This window comes from Muntiacus reevesi, chromosome 9 (assembly GCF_963930625.1).
Source record: "Muntiacus reevesi chromosome 9, mMunRee1.1, whole genome shotgun sequence".
Taxonomy (NCBI): Eukaryota; Metazoa; Chordata; class Mammalia; order Artiodactyla; family Cervidae; genus Muntiacus; species Muntiacus reevesi.
Window position 1 is genome coordinate 17,655,670 of NC_089257.1, and position 22,588 is coordinate 17,678,257.

Below are 22,588 nucleotides of genomic sequence, written 5' to 3' on the forward strand. Positions count from 1 at the left end.
TCCCAGGAAACAGACTGGGTAGATTATAAATAAGCAAAACTGATTCAGGTAGGAAGCACTATAATGAAAATTTCACCAGCATGAACCAGGAAGCCAGGTTGCCTGGGTTCAAACCCTGGCTCTGCCACTTACTAGCTGTGTGACCTTTGGCCCAGTGACTTAACCTCTCTGTGCCTTGGGTTCTACATCTGAAAATGAGGGTACTCATACCCGTGACCTCAAAGGCTTGCTCTGAGGAACAAATAAATGCAGTATATACAACGTGCTTAGTACCAGGCTTGTTCTAAATTCTATGAAGTATTACTTGATGATGTTGCTGAAAGATCTGTGGCAACGTGACCTTCAAGTGGTAAAATGTGGGAGTCCACATGGCCACTGGCTCTGCCAGCCCTGTGGGTAGATGAGAACTGTAGTCCGGAGGAAAGGCAGGATCCAGCCTCAGCCAGGCCCAGGGTGAACTCCGACTGGCCTCATGGAGCCTGGGCCCTCACCTGGAGCATGAGGAGGTGAGGCCCAGGAAAAGAAGGCATGGAGAGTGGTTGGCACTGAGCCCAGAATCTGGTGTGTGCTCAGTAGGGATCAGGGATAAGGGGCTATCGTTACTGTTACTGATGCTGTCGTTGTTAATCATCTCTCTGAGCATCTGCTTCCCGGCCCATCAACATAAGACTTACAAGAGCTGCTGGGAGGACGAGATGAGATAATGAGCGTAAAGCTTCTAGAAATTACCAAGTGCACAGGGTAGGTGCCCCATAATGCTAACTGTGACGGTCACAATCAACTGGCACACCCAGCGGCCAATAGGCAGCCTACTTCTCTCTGTGTCTCTGTCTTTAGAGTCTGAAAGCTCGATACTCACTTTCTTAGCCTCCCCTGAAGCTAGGAGTGCCTTTAAAACTCAGTCTGGAGGAGACTGGTTGGGGGCTTGCTTTTTGGGTAAAAGGGATGGCCGTGGCTGGCACTGCCCCACTTCCTTTCTTCTGGCCACAGCAGCAGATGTTGGGCCTGGTGCTGTGGCAGCCATCTTGTGACCATGAGGTAAGTGGCTTGATGGAGGAAAGATGTCATGATGAGGATGCTGAACAGACAGCCAGAACCAGGGCCTCTTGAGTTTTCAAACCTGACTTCTGGTTAAATCAACAACATATGTCCTTAGAGTTTAAGCCCCAGTATGTCTGATTTTCTATTCCTTAACACTGAGGGTCTTCCCTCTGACATGGGAATAACGTTTTCATGGACCGTCTCCTCCCTGGGCCTCATCTGCGGACGAGATGCTGAGAATTGTGCTACATGTTTTGCTAAGATAATCTCACTGAATCACTGCAGCAACCCCGAGAGTTAAATTATTAATGACGCCCGTTTACAGAAGGTGAAACAGGAACAGAGAGGCAAGCAGCTTGTCAGTGACCACACAGCTAGGAAGTGGTGGGGTCCAGTCAATATTGGGCCCAGCAGCGACTCCACCCACCTGTATTGTCTCCACTCCCTTCTAGCCTTCTGCCATGTGACCACAGGGAACCAGAGGCCCAGGAGGCTGACCTGGAACCTGCGAGTTTCCTTTATTCTTTCTTTTGGCTGTGACACAAGGTTTGGGGGATCCTAGTTCCCCGACCAGGGACTGAACCCACACCCTTGGCCGTGAAAGCATGGAGTCCTAAACACCATACCAGGAATTCCCCACCTTTGGGTTTCTCCGTGACAACCACAAGGCCTCTTGTCTGTCCTCCACCCCCAGGCCACCCCCACCCCCAACCCTACCCACATGGCTAGTCCAGCCCAGGTCAGGGGTGGGGCCAGAGTCGGGGTGGGTGCTCACCTGGCCCATGTTGAAGTAGAAGAAGACCCCTGCAGTCACCTGGGCGACGAGGATCAGCAGGAGGAAGGCAAAGTACTGGGGACGCAGAGCAGACACATAGTCAGCAGCAGGGTCCCCACCACGCCCCCCTTACCTCGATGCTCCCACCCAGACTGGGCCAGGGCCCCCCGGGCAGGATGAGGTGGGGGCGCTGGGTGGGCAGTGCTGGGGGGAACCGTACTCACCATCCCCAGCAGGCAGCGGACCTCGTTGACGGCACCCAGGCAGCCCAGGAAGCCCATGACCATGGTGAGGGCCCCCACGCTGATGAAGACGTAGGCCGCCACCTTGAACGAGGTGGAGGAGGTTTCTGCCAGGGGAGAAGGACACTGGGTTCAGCCTGCCTGTCTCAGCCTTGCTGAGTGCAAGATCGGGGCAGGGCTGCAGCCACACCCCTGCCGTGGGGTCGGAACACTGGGGTCAGCCATCCAGCCAGGCACCTGCTCCCTCCCCCGCTTTGGAGGTGGCCTCCCCTAGATGCGCGCCCCACCCCATCCCTGCTTTACTTTTTGTCCTTAGCACTTAGGGGACTGAAAAGACTCTAGTTTTCCTGGCTTCTCTGGCTCATGGTCTGCGACTCCGAGGAGCCTGTAAGCTGCACCAGGGCAGGGACCGGTCCCTGCTGAAACCCCGCCCGGGGACAGCGTCCAGCACAGCTAAGTGTTGTAGGAGTCACTGCTGAATTAACAAAACAGACTGGCAGGTTCCGCTGGGGCTACAGGCACTGACCACCTTCCTCTGTGTCCACAAACAACAAACGCGGCCCCTCTTGTCCACTCGCTATGCCTCGGGGCTTCACACGTCTGCCAGAACTCTGCCCGGCAGGCACCAGCGTGCCCATCTCACAGATGAGGACACTGAGGCTCAGAAAGGCTCATCAGTAAGGGCCAGAGCTGGGATTTGCAAACAGGCAGACCCAATACTTCGGCCACCTGATGTGCAGAACAGACTCACTGAAAAAGACTCTGACGCTGGGAAAGACTGAAGGTGAGAGGAGAAGAGGGCGACAGAGGATGTGATGGTCGGATGGCATCACTGACCCAATGGACATGAGTCTGAGCAAGCTCCAGGAGAGAGGCAAGGAGAGGGGAGCCTGGTGTGCTGCAGTCCATGGGGTCGCAAAGAGTCGGACACGACTCAGCAACTGAACAAGACTCCCAGCGCCAGGCTCTTTCCACTTCCGCGCGGGGAGTGCGTACTGACGCCGGTGTGTCCCTCCTTCATTTGTTCAGCCCACAGAGATTGCCGGGAACCACTGCATGCCAGGCGCTATGCAACTGCTCGGTATGCAGCGGTCAGTCAACCTGCTGAGGTCCCCACCCCACAAAGGGGACGTGCGGTGGGGTGGGGGGTGTGAAAGGCCATGAAGACGCTGAGGCTGGCTAAGGTCGAGTGAGCAGGGCAGACGCCTGTTGTGGGAGGAGGCTCGGTGCACGGGAAGACGGAAAAGAAGGTGAGAAAGAGAGGAGTCTGACGGGGGTGCGCGCGTGGTGGGGGTGGGGGCGGCGCCAATGGCAACGATGAGCCCCCCCAGGAGGACGGGGGTCAGAAGTCTCGACCAGCATCCCCAAGAATCCCAGCGGATCACGCAGGGAAGAGCTCACGTCCTCCTCCAGCCCCCAGGTGTGGGGTGTGGGGAGTCCTCCCCGAACCCCGAGGCTGTGACGTGCCGGGAGTGGGGGGCGCGCCTCCCCTGGGCAGGCGGCTGCAGGCACTCTCCTCTGACAGCCCCAGGCGCTGCAGGGAAGCTGGTGAAGCACCCTCAGGGCGGGGGTGCTTCCAGAGGTTCCTGGGTCCACCGCAGCCGGGCGGACTTTGCCGGAGACGACCCGGAATCTGCCTGTTGGTTGTGCTTTCCCGATGACTTGGGCACGGCCAGAGCTGCCAACGGACTGACCGACCACGACTCCCGGGGCAGGGGGGTCCCTCAGAGGGGCTGAGATCCCACCTCGGCCACAGAGGGGGCGTGTGGGCCCTTAAGGATTGACCACAAAGGTGGCGCGTGGGTGGGTAGGAGGGGGTGATCCAGCTCCACTTCCTGGGCACAGACAGAAGGTTCTGGAGCTGAGGAAACACCCTGGCCAGCCCACCTCACACAGGCATCAGGACAGGGCGACCACCCCGCCCAGCTCCTTAAGCAGACCCGGAGAAGCTGATCAGAGGCGCCGGGGGGGGGGGGGGGGGGGGGGGGGGGGGGGTGAGTGAGGAGACTTCCCTCTTACTCCAGGCCCTCACTGCCCAGGCTCTCAGCCACCAGCAAGAGCAGGGGAAGGCGGTCAAATTTTGCTTTTTCTTAAACTTCCTGGGTTTGGGTTTCAGCAAGCCCTCCCAGTGAGTCCTCCTCCCCCCACATCCACAGAATCCACGGTGTGCCAGCCCCGAGGAAGGCCCTCTATCCAAACCATGCTGCTGAAATTCTACCACGACCCAGGAAAGGTGGCTCCACACCCTGATCTGCCTGTCAGAGCCCAGAGCAGCTAGAAGGCTGCAGATTTGCCCCAGGGGCAGGGCTGGGGTCTGAGAGTCTGCCACTGCCGCCAGCACTCAGGGCCTTCTCCGGGGAGGCCAGCCAGGGCGCGGGGTCTCTGTTTCCCAGAGCCTTCTGCCAGGGCCAGTCCCTGTCCTCCTCCAGGGCCTCAGGCTGGTCCTGACCTGAGCAACCTGACTTAGGCAGGGGGCACGTGGACAGCCCAGGTCCCGTGCTCCAAGACCTGCATCCTCTCGGTCTTGTTGGGTCTCAGAGGTACCAACAAAGTGGGCAGGAAGTAGCCCAAACCTCCCAAAGTGACCAAGAACCACGAAAAGTCAGTTGCTACGTAACCCCGACTTTGCTGCTAATAGGCTCTGAGTCCTGTGGGCTGTGGGCAGGCCATTTTCTGGGCTTCTGGTTTCTGTTTTTTTTTCTTTTTTCCCTCTGTGAAATAAAACTAGTAATTCCGGCTTCTTAAAGATGTTCTAAGGATCAGATGGTATTATAAACTGATTTAACAATCATTTATGTAGGGTTTACGATTTACTAGAAACCCTTCTCAACACGTTCAGACATTAACTTGCCTAATTTCTCAGGATGGACTTTATGACACAGTCTATTATTATCTTCATATTGCAGATGAGGAGGTACAGAGGGTGGAGTAACTTGCCCAGGATCGCACAACCAGTAGATAGCAGAGACAGGCCTGGAAGCCGGGCATCGGGCTGGGGGCTCTGCGTCCTGACCCGCCGTGCTGGCTTCTGCTCCTGAAGGCAGGGCGTGCCGCAGGGCCCGGGGGTCAGGGGCTCGGGCTTGGGGGCTCAGGAGCCATGCCCCTGGTTCCCACCGGTCCCCCGCCTCAGCTCTGCCCGTGGACAAGTTACTACCTTTCCCCTCAGTTTCCTCCGCTGTAAAACGGGCTAGTAATGCTCAGCCCCAGGGACTCCCAGTGAGGACTCGATGCCGTAAGGGGAGAGCTGTGTCACGCAGGCCTGGCACACGGGGCCAGGCTCCCGGTTCTGACTCTCACTTGCCGCGAGACTCTTAGCAAGTCTTCTTCTGCCCTTTCTCCGAGCCTCAGTTACTCAAGGGTATGGTGACTGGGCTAACAAATTAGTGTTTCTGAACGCTGGCTGCCCGGGGAACCCCCCAGGAAGATTTTTAAAAGCCTGGGTGCTCTGGGGCTCCACCCACACGCCTGGAGTCAGATCCCTTGGGGTGGGGTCAGGCCTTGGTATCTGTAAAATCACTCGGGTGCATCCAGGGGGCCTCCAAAGCCTGGCCAGTTTGAGATTCTCAGCCCTGAACAGGGAGGACCCCAGGAGTACCGGGCGGGTGGGGTGCAGAGGGCAGAAACGCAGTGGGCGGGCTGGGCCGAATCTTTGCCCTGAGGCGCAGTGCCCGCTGGGTGTGCACCCCGGCCCAGGAAGCGGGGAGCCTGGGCCGAGGAAGTGGGCCAGGGAGAACGTGTCCCATCCTCCTTGCGGGGAGGGCGTGGGGAGTGTGGGTACCCGGCTGCAGCAGGAAACCCAAACCTTAGCCCCCCGATGGGGAGCAGTCCACGCTCCCCCCTCCAGCAGAAGTCAGGACTGACAGCCCCAGACAGCAGTGGGTATGGTGGAGGGGGGATCACCCTTACTTCCCTTCCCTTTGCGTCCGAGGGGAGGCTCAGCCCCCGGGGCCCCCTCCATCACCCGTCCTAGCCTGGTTCTGTTTCATTCAAATCAAGCAGCTGTCACGGGCCTGAGTCCAAACTTGCTGCCCCGGGCAGCTGCTGGGAGGGGAAGTGAGCCAAGGACCCGCTCGCTGAGGGGCGTGGCGTCGCTGGACTCTGCTCTCTGCCTCCGTCCCACCTCAGGACGTCCACTGGAGGCTAGCTCAGCAAGCCCGGCAGGCTTCCTGGAGGAGGCAGCGAGAAGACCAGAGAAGGCCTCCTATTGTCCTGGCAGGGGAGCCTTGGGCTTCTTCCCCTCCAGCTTCAAGAGGGAGACAAGGGGCTTCCCCTACCATCTGGACTAAAGCTCTGGGGGGTTCGAGTCCCACACCCGTCACTCCAAGGCTGGGTGAACCTCGGCCGGGGATGTTGCCTCTCTGAGCCTCACTTCTTCATTTGAAAGGCAGGAAGTCCCTACTGCCCGAGGCTGCTCTGAGGTTACGGCAGTTTATCTACACCAAACGCTTGGCCCCATGCCTGGCGCACTGTGACTGCAAACGGCAGATGCTGGCCGGGCGCCTCCTCATCACTGCAGTTGCCTGGCCCGCCTGGCCGGGGCCAGGCACCTAGTAGGTGCTTCGTGCATACCTGACGACCTACCGCTCCTGGCTTTCCTTCTGAACTGGGAAGGGGAGGCACGACTGCCCATGTGTTGCTGAGCAGGCAAGTGGGGGCATGGAGGAGATAAGAGGCTTTCTCAAGTTCAGGGCAGAGGGAAGGGGCCAGGATGGAGAACAAGCCTCTCTCATCCCCCAGCGATCTCCAGACAACAGCAGCTTTGTTTAGAGAGGGAGAGAAAATTCCTTCTGAAAACCCCTGCGGAGAGGCCCGGGGGGCAGAGTGGTCAGCAGCGGGACCTGGGCAAGGCAGGCCCCGAGGGCAGCTGAAAAAGGGAGGGACGGGCTGTTAGGGTCAAATATTTGTGGGAGCAGCCCTGACTGCTGCCCCGCCCCTCGTTCAGAGGCAGCTGGGCCAGCGGGGAGTAGAGGGGTCCTTACGTAAGATGGAAATGAAACTGTTCTTGTCGACCAGGATCCATATCCCGAAGCCCAGGATCACCGCACCCAGGACCTGGAAGAAGAAAGCAGCAGTTAATGGGGTCCCCTCCCAGCTGTCCCTGGGTAGGGTGGGCCACATCCAACTTTGCCCAGCCCAGGATGTCAGGGTGGCCTCAGACCCCGAACCCCAGCTGCAACCAACTCCAGCAATCCAGAGAGCAGGCCATGAGTGGGGAGTCCCTCCTCACTGGGTGCGGTCAAACCAAGGGTGCTGGCTCTGGGGGTGCCTCCTCCTGCCAGGGGACCCTCCTACTCATCTTCTGGCCCTTCCCCAGATTGGGGGCGGGGGCTTCCCAACAAGCCAGGCTCCGGGGCACTTGGAGCCCTCCGCAGACTTGATCATTGAAGCCCAACCTGTCCTCAGATCTCTCGGCTCCAAGACCACTTTTCACGGAAGACTTCCTGACCCCCAGCCAACTAAGGGGCCTCAGCTGCAGGGCAGCCACCAAAGGACCCTTCTTAAACCCGCTGAACCCACTGGGTTTAACTCTGCCGCATTCTCTCTGGCTGGACTGTGAGCTCCCTGAGGGGTGGGCTGGGTTGCATGCAGCCTGTGGACCTGGGCACCTATTGTACCAGGTGCAGAGGACTCAGCGGGAGACTGAGTTCATGAATCAGACTGTGTACATACAAGATTAGAAAAGGAAAGGGATGGCGTGTGTGGTGGGCGGTGGCCGTGTAGGTCCAGACCCAGGGATTTCCTGCCTCCCTTCCCTGCACCAGCGGTCAGACCCACAACCTGAGCCTATCTTCCCAGGTGGAACCCCCACCAAGATCCACCCTCCCATCAAGCCAGCTAAGTGTGGACAAGGGCCCACAGTCAGGGCCAAAGCACAGATTCCCTTAAGGGGATGGAGGTGGGGAGGGCTGCATCACCTGTAAGACTGGTCTTCCCCTGCGGTCTGGCCTGGGTCCTCCTTGGGGATAACCCACCTTCAGGGTCCCAGCATGTCATCATGCCCCTTTACCACCAGCCCTGGGTTCTGGCCTTAGTCATCATCCCATAATCTCAGGGGCTAGGCCAGCAGCTGCTGATAAAGCCCTCAGCCTGGAATGAGCCCCTTGGCCTCACGGGCTTCGTCAGTCTTGCTCTACAGTTATTAAAAACCAGAGCTGCGGCCCTGGGTAAGGTGAATGGGCATTTGCCTCACAGGGAAAAATTCAGGGGACACCAAAACCACTCAGTAACCAAGATAAATGAGTTTATAGCGATCAGTTTTAAGAAACAAAACCTCATGGGGGAAAAAAATTCATGATGAACAAAATATCAGTCTTTTAAATAAAGACAAGCTTGGTGTTAACTGCTTTTGCCTTTTGAAAAGGCGCAGGGCCCCAATGTGGTGGGCTACTGCTGACCCCAAAGCAAGTACCTTGCTCGCCCCACCCTTAAAGACAACACCCCTTAAGGACAACAGCAGCTGCGGCCAGGAAGTGGAAAGAACAATGACCTCCCGACATTTGTCCCCAGCAGCTCACTTGTCGCCTCCTCTCTCCCTGTCAGATGGGCCCTGTTATTGTCCTCATTTTACAGACGGGGAAACTGGGGTCCTGACCTTGCCCGAGGTCACCCAATTCACCCCCCAGGGGCTCAACGTCAGGTCTGAATGTACAGCTTGGTCACGTGGCGGCAAACCAGGGTCAGGGATTCTGGGGGTCTCTCCTGCGCCTCGGCGCAGAACGCCAGCCCCCAAAGACAGGAAAACTCCTGGGACCCTGGGGGTGGGGTGCGGGAAAGGGTGGGGCGAGGGTCCACCCATAAGTGGGGGGCATCTCAGACCACACAACTTGCTGGGAGGAAGGTGGGCTTGACAGGGCCTGGCGGCTAGGTTTCCAAAGACTCCTGAACCCCTCCCCACCCTAGCCAAGCACCCCAGCATGGCTGGCCCAGGGTCTGCCCTGCACTCACACCCGCGTGAAGGAGCCCATCTGCTCACCTGCACTCACGGGGCGGGGCTGCAAGAAGAACTGCCCTCCCAAACAGAGAATGCAAGACAGGGCGGGAAATTCCCTCTGGGCAAATATTTTACCCCCAATAGAGTAAAATCCCAGACTGCCCAGCTGGGCTCAGCTCGTCTCCAGGAGCCCATGGAGCAAAGTGCCTGGCACGATCTTTTCGGCTCCTCTGCAGGTCTGGGGACTACGGCCTGACCGCCCACCAGGTGTGGCTGGATCCGCGCCAGGCCACGGGACAGCCGGGAGCGAGGCCAGGTCAGGGGGCCGAGCACCATGACACCTCCTTTCTCTATGAACCCAGACTGGGGCCACGGGGCACACCCCACATGAACACCCCTCTGCAGACCCACCAGAGCCTCCTGACAGGAGCCAGGCACCTCCCAGGCCAGCATCCTACCATCAGAAAGGCCACGGCACCCGCAGCCTCAAAGTTTCTTTAACTCTGAGAAAAGTTGATGACGGGGTAATTTTCTGGGGAGTTCGGGGTCATAAGGGAGGGTAGGCCAGGGTATACACGTGGACCCGTGTGCATACGTGAGAACACACGGCAGCCAGAGTGATTTTGCCAAACCACAAGTTCAATCACGTAACCGCTTCCCGCTGTGCAGGAAACACAGACCCAGATCCTTCCTGGAAGGGCTGAGAGAGGCTCGCTGGGACCCACTCCCCCGCTGCTGGACTTCCGGTCCTGCTGGGGGACCGTGCGCCCCAGCCGCACGCGTAACTGCAGGGCGCTCTCGCTGACTGCCCCGACAAGGCCAGTTGCCTTCTTATCTGCTCTCTTAGGGACCATGTCCTTCATTCCCAGTATCTCCCGCAACTGCAGTATTATTGTCCACTTGAGCCAGTATTTGACGGAAGCCCATCACCCCTCGGACCACGAGCCCCGCGAGTACAGAAGCCACGGCTCCTCCACCAAGTGAATGTCTACCTGGCACCCAGGATGGAATCTGAATACACAGGGCGGTCAAGTATACCCTTGGTGGATGAGTAAATGGACACACACACACACACACACACACACACACAGAGTCTCCTTTCATTCTCTTTTCTCTCTCACCCTCCTGAGATAGAAAGCTCCCCCTCTCTCCCACCACAGCCCCCCTCCATATCCTGATGAGCCCTCCTGGGCCCAGGAACCCGGGGAGGGAACACCTGCTTCCTGCCAGTGTCCTGGAGCAGCTGGGAGGAGACGGAGCGAGACCAACCCTCAGAGCGCGGCCCGAGGGAAGCTCGTCTAGGCTCTGGTTCTGTGGGAAGCCTGGAAGTGGAAGGGACACCCTGGCCCCAAACCCTCAACCCCTCTCCCTTCCTCCGTGAAGTCCCTACCTCCCTCCCTCCTGCTGCATGGGGAGGAGAGGGGGTGTCTGTGTCTCTGTGTCCCCAGGCCCTGCAACCTCCGAGGCTGTAGCCCAGACTCCCCGCTCCGGCCCCAAGAGCCCCGGGAACAGAACCATCAGCTCCCACACTCCACCCCCCATCCTGGCTGACTGGCCCTTAAAGCTGGGCCTCAGCCCGGGAGCACAGTGCCTGCCAGGGGAGGCGTGGTTCTGGCTGTGTGGGCAGCCAATTTCCAGAAGCCTGGCCCCGCTGGGAGGGCCCTGACCACCGAGCTGGGAAACTCAGGTGCCTGGGCCCTGCAGCCATCAGTGGAGGGCCGGAGCGGCATTGCGGCCTCAGCAGCATCCTTGAGGCGGGGAAGGTGGGCCTGCTGCAGGGCAGGCAGCACCAGGGCCATCCATGCCCATGCAAGTCTGTGCATGCATGTGGGTGCATGTGTGTGCATGCTTGTGTGCCAGCAACACACCTCTAAACATCTATGTGTTGGGTTAAAGTTATGAGACGGAGTTTAGAATGATGCTTTATTTTCCAAACTTTCTATACTCCTGTGTAGCTTGTAATGTAAAAAAACATTTTTTTCCACAAGGAATTCATTGTAGAAAATTTGAAAAATGCAGAGAAGCAAAAAGAATGAGACCAAAAATCTCAGGAATCCCAACACGAACATTTAGAGGTATTTTCTGTTCCTCTCAAAAATATTCATGTATACATACCTTTTTAAAATAAAATCGAGTCATAATAAACATCCTATAAAAATTTTAAGAGTATCGGGTGAAGCAATAGCATGAGAGGCCACAGCCCTGAAGCACCACTCCTTTAACGGTCCCTCCAGTCCACGCTCCACCCACCCCGACCCCATCACACACTCACACTCTCACATACCACTCACGCATTCACTCACACACCCACGTGCACTCACACAAACATACACACGCTCACATACCCCCTACACACTCACACGTAATCTCACTGCACTCACACACATATACACTCACCCATAAGCGTGTGCACACGCGCATGCGTGCACACACACACACACACACACACACACACACACACACACTCATTCCATCATCCTGGCAACTCCGAGGCAGGAGGAGTCCTCCCGTGCCAGACCAGAGAGGAAAACCAAGGCCCCGGGAAAAGCAGCTCCAGATGTGCACGGAGCCTACAGCTGGGCGGCCCGCAGCCCGTGAGGCCAGCAGGGTGGGCCTGGGGAGGGGCGACGGGGTCCTCACTCTGGCCCAGAGCCCCGCCTCCTCTTGCCCACCCTCTGGGAGCTCAGGGCAGCGGGGGACACCTCTCACCATGTGGGTGGGGGAACGGCGGGGGCAGCTGAGACCCAGACCTGCCGCAGGCAGATTCCTCAGGGCGGGCGGAGGAGGATGGGCAGTCAGAACCGGACAAGGAACATGCCGCTCTCCCCTCACCCACCTCCCGCCCAGGTCGCCCCCCGAGGCCTCAGCGGAGCTCCGAGGGAGGGAAAGGCTGGGGCAAGGGCCAGTGTTCTGCCTCTGCGCCAGCTGGGAACGCTGGGAATCTCCTTCCACCCCCACCTGCTTCCATTTCCAATGGTCTGCCTGAGGCCCCAGCCCACCACCAGCCCCAGGCTGGAAGGTCTTGCACTAGGATGCCCCCAGGAAGACAGTCTTTTTCGGAGGCCGTGGTGGGCGCGGGTCATACTTACAAAGAAGAGCAAGTTGAAGAGGAAGAGGAAGTACTTGGTGACTTTGATGCAAGCTGACCCCATCCCGTCGGTCCTGGAGCTCGCTGGGGACAGGAGAGAGGGCAGGTTGGTCAGTGCTGGGCAGGACCTGGGCTGGGGGGAGGAGAGGGAACAGACGCTGACGGACACCCCAGAGCCACTGACCCTCAATCACCCCCGCTCACCCTTGCCACAACCTCACGAGGTAGGTGCGGACGACGTCAGGTCCTATTACAGGGGACCCCGAGGCCGAGAGGTTAGATGACCGGCCCAAAGCCATGCTGCGGTGGGGTGAGGGTGTGGGTGGCAGTTAGGGTCTGGCTCAGCCACTCCACCAGGGCCGGGGCCTATAGGAAAGTTATGAATGATAACCCTCAGGCTCTCTGAGGTCAGAAAACCAGGAATGACTAACGGCCAGTCTTCAGGCCCCACAGGGCCAAGGGAGCCAGCAAAGGCAGCTGGGGCTGAGACAGCTGGCCTGGGACAGCTGCAGGGGCCGAGCTGGCCTGGGGGTGGGGACGTAGGCACCAGACCCTGTTCCCACTGCCCCGTGGAGGGTGGGGAGAAGCAGGCCACGGAGCAGAGGGAACAGGGGGCCCGAGGCGTGCGCATCATCCCTTCTTCCTCCTGCAAGGGTGAAAGGCTATCCTGAGCCTTGTGACTCCCCGGTCCACGTGGAGGTCCCCTCACCCTGGTCTAATCCATCCTTGTTGCCAAATGGGAGCCCAGCTTCCATTTTCTACACCTCCAGGGACCGGGGTAGAGGAGTTAAGGGGGGAGATTCAAGCACAACATGGAACAAACCCGTCCAAGGAAGGAAAAGATGACCTGGGTGGTAGTGAGTGTCCTATCCCAAGTGGCATGCAAGCAACATCCGAATAACAACTTACGGGAATTCATTGCTGCACGGGGAGATTAGACTGAACACCCCTCCAGGCTACCAGGGTCCAAGGCCTGGGTCTGAGAAATGTGGGAATAGCAGTGACTCAGAGCCAGGGAAGTCCAGCCTCGGTAACTCCACCTGGGGCCTCCCCCAGGCTCAGAGGGGGAGAAAACAAGGGTTCGCCTAGTGTCAAGAGATCCAGAGATCTGAGATTCTGAAGCCAGGCCTGGCCCCAGGAAGGCCTGCTGGGGGTGTTCCCCATGAAGGAGAGCTATTGTCTTCTCTCTCCCCTCCCAAGGCAGCGCCTGACAACCACAGGCACTTAGCAAACTGGCACAGAGCAAAACAGCAGGAGAAGAAAGAGCCTCTCGCCAAAGGAGACGCGCTTCTCTTGCCCACCACGACTCTACTTGAATTTCCTGCCTGTGAAGGCAGAGGGGCTGCCCCAGGCTCAGCCCCAAGCCGCCTGTGGCTAAGTCATCCCTTCCCAAGAAGAACCCCACCACTTCGGGGAGTGGCGATGCTGGCTGCATTCTTGTGAAACTGGAGAAGTGTGGAAATGGTCGGTCCTTTGGCAATCGATGCCAGCCGGCACTGTTCAACATGGAAAGGAGTTTCTGCCCTTTCTGGCTTCACATCCTCCGTTCAGGCCGGGTCTCCAGGGCAGCCTTGCAGGGTTGCAGGTGTTCAGAAAGGGGCGATTTTTAGACAAGGGTAACCACCTGGCCAGGGCTTCCCCAGTGGCTCAGCAGTAAAGGATCTACCTGCCAATGTAGGAGACTCGGGTTTGATCCCTGGGTTGGGAAGATCCCTTTGGAGAAGGAAAGGGCAATCTACTGCAGTATTCTTGCCCTGGAAATTCCATGGACAGTCCATAGGGTTGCCGAATAGTCAGACGTGGCTGAGTGACTAAACAAAAACCACCACCTGGCCTCCCCCGTGAACAGCACAGACTCCGGGCAGCTGTCGGTGTGTGTCATCCCTTTAGTCCTCACGACCTGCCCAGAAGGTGTGGCGGGTCTTCCTCTCCAGCGGGGGCTGGGGGCAGGGGGAGGCAAGTGAAGCAACCCGTCCGAGTCACAGAGATCCTTAAGCAGTGGTATGGTATTTAAGCCCTAGAACTACCATATTCCAGTCTATTTGATGAACATGGTATTGCTTTTTATTGATTTTTATAAGGTGGCACTACTTGTAAAGAAGGGCTTCCCTGGTGGCTCAGTTGGTAAAGAATCTGCCTGCAATGCAGGAGACCCTGGTTCAATTCCTCCGTTGGGAAGATCCGCTGGAGAAGGGAAAGGCTACCCACTCCAGTATTCTTGGGCTTCCCTGGGGGCTCAACTGGTAAAGAATCCACCTGCAATGTGGGAGACCTGGGTTTGATCCCTGGATTGGGAAGATCCCCTGGAGAAGGGAAAGGCTACCCACTCCAGTAACTGGTCTGGAGAATTCCATGGACTGTATAGTCCATGGGGTCACAAACAGTCGGACAGACTGAGCGACTTTCGCTTTCATTTTTGGTCTTCCCTGTAGCTCAAATGGTAAAGAGTTTGCCTGCAACTCAGGAGACCCAGGTTCAATCCCTGGGTCGGGAAGATCCTCTGGGGAAGAAAATGGCAAGCCACTCCAGTATTCTTGCCTAGAGAATCCCATGGACAGAGGACACTGGTGGGCTACAGTCCACGGGGTCGCAAAGAGAGTCAGACACGACTGAGCAACTAACACTAGCGGTAAAGAACCCGCCTGCCAATGCCGGAGACGTAAGAGATGCAGGTTTGATCCTGCAGTTGGGAAGATCCCCTGGAGGAGGGCATGGCAAGCCACTCCAGTATTCTTGCCTGGAGAATCCCATGGACAGAGGAGTCTGGTGGGCTACGGTCCATGGGGTTGCAGAGTCAGACACGACTGAAGTGACTGAGCACACACGATAGCTCTGACCCAAGGACCGTGAAGTGCTGCCTCCCAGGAGCGGCCCTGACTGCAGAAGGGGGTGTCTGGGAATGGCTGGGGCTTCACTAAGTAGGTGGTGAGCACCAAGGCCACTGCTCAAAGGAGCTCTGGTTTGCAGGCAAGAAGGAGGCAGAGGCTAGTCGACTGGGATTCCCTGATAACATGGGCAACCTCGCTGGTCTCTCTTCACGCACTCAAGTTATACTAGGGGTTCAGCAAAGTAAGCCCTTCAGCATCCTATGAGCAAACTGGAGCTCAGAGGGGTGAAAGAGCTTGCCCAAGGTCATGGGTAAATGAACCAGCAAGGACAGAACCCAGGCCTCCTGGCCCCTGAGGCCACCTCCTCCTCTCCAGGAGGCAGCTGGATGGATTCAGATGCTTGACAGGCAGCTACATGATTGACAGGTAGCTTGGTCAATCAGGGAAAGCCCAGAGACTACCTGAGACTCATCTGAGGGAAGAGAAGGGGCTGAGAATTAGAGTCTGGGGTGATGGGTGGTTCCTGGACCTGTCGACCGAGATCCAGGATACAGAGTGTTTCTGCCCCGCGAGTGCTGGCACTACCCCTTAGAGAAACAGGGAGCAGGAGATGAACACGTCGTCCATGCTGGGCAGAAGATGGGCGGTCCCACGAAGGGCTGGAAGTCAGCTCAGGCTGGGGACACGCCCAGGTTGCCCCTGATACAGGGTGACAACCTCAGTGAGACCACAACGACCACCAAGCCCCGAGGAGACCCCAAAGTCGGAATCCGAGGGCCTGGGGTCACACTCTAGGGGCCTGAACCTCAGTCTCTTTATCCAAAAGGAAAGAACAAGGGTTGGTGTAAGGCAGGGAGTGGCCAGTTAGGGCCTGTGGATCAAATCCAACCCACCCTCTAGATGCTGTAGAGCTCACAAGCTAAGAACAGATTTTACATTTTTAAGTAGTTAGAAAAGTAGAAAAGTCTCTCAGTCGTGTCTGACTCTTTGTGACCCCTGGAAGTCTCCAGGCCAGAACACTGGAGTGGGTAGCCTTTCCCTTCTCCAGGGGATCTTTCCAATCCAGAGGTCAAACCCAGGTCTCCCACATTGCAGGGGGATTCTTTACCAGCTGAGTCACAAGGGAAGCCCCAAATCATATCTTCCCTGACCAGGAACCATTTTAAGTAGGTGGGAAAAAATTTTAAAAAAACATCTTGTAACACACGAAATTCAAATAAATACAGCTGTCCTGGCACCCAGCTATGCCCACCCTTTTATGTATTTGCCCATGGTAGCTATCACAAGCAATGGCAAAGTGGACTGGTTGTGACAGAGACCACTGGCCTGCAAAGCCTGAAACATTCCCTGCCTGGCCTTTTATGGAAGTCTGCAGGCTCCTGGCGCAGGGGAGCAGATGGTACACACACAAGTGTCTAGAAGAGATGGCAAGAACCAGGACTGCTGATAGCTTGGGATCTTGGCGGAGAGCGAGCTGGGCGGCAGAAATTGAATAATCAGGAAGGAGAAGATGCAGGATCCCTAGAGAAGGGTTCAACCTCGTTCTGCCAATGCATGGCCAGAGAAGGGACTCCCGGGGTCTCGTTGCGCAGTGGAAGCCCGTGTTATAAAGAAAAGTGAGGTCAGCGCCTGGCACAGTCAGGGCTGGATGAGCTGGAGCTGGGGAAGCGTCTCCATCAGCACTTTCCCGAGAAGCGATGGGTGAGCGTTTCACTTGCACATGAAATTAGACAAACAGGGAGGTTACGCTTTCCTGTATACACTTTCTGTAAACACGAGAAGGTCTGCCCATGCTTTCCTATGAGGACGTCCTGACAGTCACAAAACAAGGGAAGGAGATGCAAGCCCATCTCTTTTGGAAAATTCCAGGGAACCGTCACAGATAGCTCTATGAGCAGCAGGAAGGAGCTGCTGACTTCATGGAATACTTTAGAGTAGGTAAACGGACCGTTTCTAAGCAACTTTGATTTAAATTGACCAAACATATAAATTCTATGCCAAATCAATTTGTGCAATGAAATTACTATACTACTGCTTTTTTACTAACTCCGGCTCAAACTTCAACACTCACTTCAGACATCTACCTCCTCCAGGAAACCCACTCTGGCCATCCTTGTCACCACCGTCACCGCCACCCACTCCCCACTAACACACAGGCTGGCTGGGAGTGCTCCCCCTCTGCTTCCTTCCAGGAGCACTGGCCACTCCAGCAGTTCCCACAACAGGCTCTGGCATCAGACTGCCTGGGTTTGAAGGCTGTTCTATCACCTCCTGGCTGTGTGACCTTGGACAAGTGACTTAACCTCTCTGAACTTCACCTTGCTCATCTGTGAGAAGAAGAAACATATAACCCATTTGGCAGATCTGCCCAGAGATTAAACTAGATAATGTGGGTAAAATGCCTGGCACAAAGGAGGCTTTCAATAAATGGAAGTTACTATTATAACTCATGATGCTGTACAGTCATTTTCTACTTACTTGTCCATCTCCCCTATGGACTGTGCTATCTTGAGGGGAAAAGTGATGTATTCTTTATGAGGTCTACGTGGGCTCATCCAAAATTTGCTGGATGAGAGATTAGATGGATGCAGGGGGGGATGAGTGCATGGATGAAGGCATAGGTGGGTGATGGACAGATGAGTGGATGGAGGGAGGGGTGAGTGGAGAGCTGGTGGGCAGATGGATAGAGAGGTGGAGAGAGAGGTGAAGGGGAGGGGAAGGAACTTCCACATGGAAAACCAGGACTTGTCAGATGCGTGGTCACTCAAAGGGGGCCTGAGATCCGTTGCCCCCAAGTCAGCTGAGACTCCCTTTTCAGACTTCTTCTGTCTTGTCCCAAGGGGTGGGGTGGGGTGGGGGATGTGTAGGGGCGCACGCAGGGCCAGCTCTGCCTGCCAGGACCCACAGTCACGGCTCCTTCACCTTCCCTGGTGCAGGGAGGGGGGAAGCCCATGGGGAAGAACCCTTCTTTAGGAGAACCCCTCGTCTGTGCCGAGCCCCTGTGAGTCCACCCCAGTAGAGTGGGAGGTTGGTTTATCCCTTGCCTGATGACAGAGGAACCCCCGGCCTGACCCTGGAACCCGGGTGTCCCTGAACAGCCCTGCGGAAACCAAGTGGCGGGGGGCGGTGTGCTGTGGCCCCTCCAGGCCCCGAGTCTGGGGGTTCAAGCTTGGCGCCTGCTCTGAAGGGACGCCCTGCTTGAGACCCAGCCCAGGAGACTGTCCTTCCCACCCCCACCCAGACCTGCCTCTTCAACTGTCAAGTGACAGGCTGGGACCAGAGCAGAGGCAGTTTCCAGGGTAGTTCTTCGGAATACAAGTCCTAGAAGACGCACCATTCGGAACTAGAGACTCCCCTCTCACCAAGTCTATGCAGTGCCAGTTCTTCCCAAGGGTCACATTAGGCTATTAGCATCTCCAAGGCACCCGGCAGTAAACACCGCTGACCGAAAACCATCCATCACTCAACAGCCTAACATCGCTTGGAATACATCTTAGGAAACGCCAAGCCCGAGGCTCTTGAAGTTCCCCTGGGGCTGGGGCTCCTGAACTCTGAGTGCTGCAGGATTCAGAGATGGGGAGATGAACGGCCCTTCGGCCCACCAGCTGGCTCAGAAAGGGCACCCGAGAGCCACGCTCGGGTCTCCTCCTCATTCCTTTATCCCACAGCCAGATGGGTCTCCTCCAACCCTTGACCCTCCCAGCTCCCCGCCCCACCTCCTGCTCTTGTCAGGCCATCATGCCCACTGCAGGGAGGGCTCTGGGAAAATGCAAACTAGATCTTGTCACTCCCTGGCCTGCAACCCTCCAACCGTGCCGGAGCCGAGGCGTTCTCTGTGAGATCCAGACTCTTCTGTGGCCAGTGAGGCCCTGCCCGCTTGGCCCTGCCCCGCCTCCATCCTCAGCACCTCCATCCTGCTCACAGGTTCGTTCCTAAGGCCGCTCCTTCCTGATGTCTGCACACCAGGTCCCTGCCCACCGGAGCCCCTTTGCCCTCGCAGTTCCTCTGCCAGGAGCACGCTGCCCACAAAGACCCAGGCTGGCTCCCTCCCTTCCTCCGGGCAGGCGGAGGTATCCCCCCGAGAGGCCTTCCCTGAACACCTGATCTACACGGCTGGCTGGCTGGCTGGCCACGGCTCCAGCTGCATGTGGGAATCAAAATATGCTAATATGCAGCCCCTGGCCCCTGCCCCAATCAGGCCATCAGACTCCTGGGTGTGGGGTGGGGGCGTCCCCTGGTGCAGCTCGGACACCTGGGCCCATCACATGGCCCTGCTCACCGCAGTCACCTCACGCTCCACTACCGTGACCGGAGCCCCTATTAGAATAGAATATGATTCTGTTAGTTCTGTGCTTCTAATAGAATATGGTTCCTTCAGGGGAGGGGCTGCATCCGTCTCATTTACCTGGTAACCCAGAGCCCAGGACAGTGCCTGGAACACCATAAGCCTTCCGTGTGTATCTGCAGGAAGAAGGAAAGGAAAGGAAAGTCTGGGGAAGTCAGGAACAGCTCCTTAGAGGAAATAAGGCAAACCGACTGATCCTGCAGCTGCAGGTCTCTTGGTGTTGTTCCATCGCTCAGTCGTGTCCGACTCTTTGCGACCCCATGGACGCAGCACGCCAGGCTTCCCTGTCCATCACCAACTGCCGAAGCTTGCTCAAACTCATGTCCACCCAGTCGATGAGGCCATCCATCTCATTCTCTGTCGCTCCCTTTTCCTCCTGCCCTCAGTCTTCCCCAGCATCAGGGTCTTTTCCAGTGAGTTGGCTCTTTGCAGCAAATGCCTAGGGCTTCCCTGGTGGCCCAGATGGCAAAGAATCCGTCTGCAGTGCAGGAGACCTGGGTTGGGAAGATCCCCTGGAGGAGGGAGTGGCAACCCACTCCTGTATTCTTGCCTGGAAAACCCCCTGAACAGAGGAGCCTGGCGGGCTACAGTCCTTAGGGTCGCAAAGAGTTGAACGCTACTGAGCAACCGAGCGTATCAGGCAGCTAAAGTATTAGAGCCTCAGCATCAGTCCTTCCAATGAATGTTCAGGACTGATCTCCTTTAGGACTGACTGGTTTGATCTCCTTGCTGTCCAAGGGACTCTCAAGAGTCTTCTCCAGCAACACAGTTCAAAAACATCACTTCTGTGGCAGTCAGCCTTTTCTTGATCCAACTCTCACATCCATATGTGACTACTGGAATGAACAGTATGAAAAGGCAAGTCCCTGGTGCTTAAATATAACATCATTGACTTGTGAGGAAGGGGTTACTTCCCTTCCCCAGAGATTGAATTTTAATCTCTGCTGGGTCAGAAAAGGCTGACAGAAACCATGAACCCTCTCTCTAGAAAGATGCATGAAGCCAGGCAGGCACATGCTTTCTTCTGGTTTCAGGGGGTCACTAACCCTGGAAAGCCAGGGCCTTACTTCCCCCATCTCCCGACTGCTAAAGCAGTGGCCCCCAATCTTGGCCGAACCTTAGAATTAGCTCTAAACCTTGGTGCCTGCTCTGCTAACCCCGCCCCCAAGCCCCTGAAATCCTGATTTAATTGCTCTAAGGTGAAACCTGGGCACTCAGTTCAGTTCAGTTGTTCAGTCGTGTCCAACTCTTTGCAACCCCATGGACTGCAGCACGCCAGACTTCCCTGTCCATCACCAACTCCCGGAGCTTGCTCAAACTCAAGTCCATCAAGTCAGTGATGCCAAGCAGCCATGTCATCCTCTGTCCTCCTCTTCTCCTCCTGGACACTAGGGTTTTATTTTTTTAAGTTTCCCAGGGGATTCTCATGCATCGAGACTCAGGGTGGCCTGGTCCCCCTGCTCTGAGTGGGGATGTCTTGGGCCTGGGAGTCCTGAGGCAGCAGGCCCTGGCCAGGGAGAACCTCACGTGAAGCTCTCTGTACCTCTGCTCCATCCTCGGCTCTTCCTGGAGACATATTCCCAGGGTGATTCATCCCAGCGCAATATCCGCCGTGCAGGAGGAGACTTTTCAGATCACTGCTTTTCTTGGAGGGGCCGGAGAACACAGGAGACTACAGATCCCATAGCAAACTCGGAGCTGAGCACACCATGGAGGACTTGGAGATTCCTGGTCCAGAGCACTGTTCTTTCCACCTGCTGCCTGCCCCAGTTCCCCGGGCCTTCCCCATAGAGATTTCAGGAGAACTGACTCTGCGTCACACAGTCGTCCTTGGTTCTCACCCCTGTATCTGCTACCTCTGGGCCATGCAGTCTACAGAGCTGCCTCCTGATCAGTGAATGGAGAGACTAAACCCACCCACCCCTCACAGGTGTGAGGGTGAACTGGACTCGGGCTCCGCATAGTAGGGCTCGATCCATGCAGGGCCCCTGGCCCACTCCTCCCACTGTCCCTGCCCGAAGATGCCAAAGCTGCCGTATCTTACTAAATGTGCAGTCTTGGGCAAGCACTTCAGCCCCGTGCCTCAACTTTCCCACCTGTAAAATGAACTTAATAATGGGCTCTGGTGAGTCTTACATGATTTAGTGTCTGTAAAGTGCCTGGCACCTAGTAAGTGTCTCATAAATGCCACCAATTATGATGATGATGATGATGATGATGATCCGGAAGTTGTTGATTTCCTGACTAACAGCCCAAAGCCCTCTGCAGGGCCTCGAGCCAGCCTCTCGATACGTGCAGGGGAGTGCCAGAGAGTGACTACCCTGCTCTCAGGCCAGGGGGGCAGGGTGAAGCAGGGCGGGGCTGGGCCACCTGAGGAAGGAGGCCTCTGCCCTCCATGGAGGCAGGGCCTTTGTCTCTGAGCCTCTGGGCTGTGTCTCAGCGGCCTGCCTGAGACCTGGGTGTCCAGCCAGTTGGGTGAGTTGGACAACTGATCTCGTGGGAGCCCAGGCAGCTTGGATAGAAAGAGGAGAGAGCAAACCTGGCCTGGCTGCTCAGCTCTGGAAGCCCGCCCGTCAACAGATAACGCCACCTGCAAGCTGGTTCCTGGCCACCTAGCTCTGCAGTCCTCTGGACTTTGTCCCGATTGCCCGAGGAAAGAGATGGGCCAAGGTGGCTGTGTTTGTTTTCACCTGTGACAGGTGCTGTGTCTCCTGAAACCCATGCTGCCTCCCTGGAGGGGGCTGGCTTTTTGGCCTCCCTATATCCTCCTTTTCAATCTTGGGTCGTACCTTTCCCCTTGTTGTTAGAACAGAAAAATGAAAAGCTATTACCCTGGGCAACTGGAAAATTAGGAGGCCCTTGGAGTGGGTTGGCATTTCTTTCTCCAGGGGAAATGGCAACCCTCTCGAGTATTCTGGCCTGGGAATTCCCTGGATAGAGAAGCCTGGTGGGCTACAGTCCATGGGGTCGCGAAGAGTTGGACACGACTGAGCGACTAAAGAACAGCATGATTAGAATCTTAGCTTCTTTCAGGACTTCGGTGTGAATCCCAGCTCTGCTTCCTCTTGTGTGACCACCAGCGAGGACACTACTCAACCTCTCTGAGCCCAAAGTCTCAGCTCTAACGCGAGGACACCCATCTTACAGGGCCTCCCATCTTACAGGGCTGTTGGAAGACTGAGATGAGGCGTGTAAAGAGCTTTGGGGACACTATCAGCTCCTCACAACGCAAGTGAGCAAACCCCACAACCACCACTGTGGGGTGGAATAAACACGTCCAGATCAGACCTTCCCAGGAATCCCAGGATTTTACAGCCCAAGTTCAGTTCAGTCGCTCA

General features: G+C 56.7%; 1 protein-coding gene across 5 annotated transcripts in view; it reads right to left on the reverse strand.

Annotated features, from left to right (window-relative positions):
- CD82 (CD82 molecule) overlaps window positions 1–22,588 on the reverse strand; it is a 55,135-nt gene that overhangs the window by 12,153 nt on the left and 20,394 nt on the right. For 3 of the 5 annotated variants that reach the window (XM_065944075.1, XM_065944073.1, XM_065944076.1), the window contains exons 2-5: window positions 12,079–12,210; window positions 7,038–7,110; window positions 2,041–2,165; window positions 1,817–1,891 (exon numbers count right to left, since the gene is read on the reverse strand). In XM_065944075.1, coding sequence (XP_065800147.1) covers window positions 1,817–1,891; window positions 2,041–2,165; window positions 7,038–7,110; window positions 12,079–12,141 — 336 coding nt within the window. In that variant the 5' untranslated portion in view covers window positions 12,142–12,210. The remainder of the gene's footprint in view (window positions 1–1,816; window positions 1,892–2,040; window positions 2,166–7,037; window positions 7,111–12,078; window positions 12,211–22,588) is intronic. The other 2 variants (XM_065944074.1, XM_065944077.1) reach the window with 2 other exon arrangements.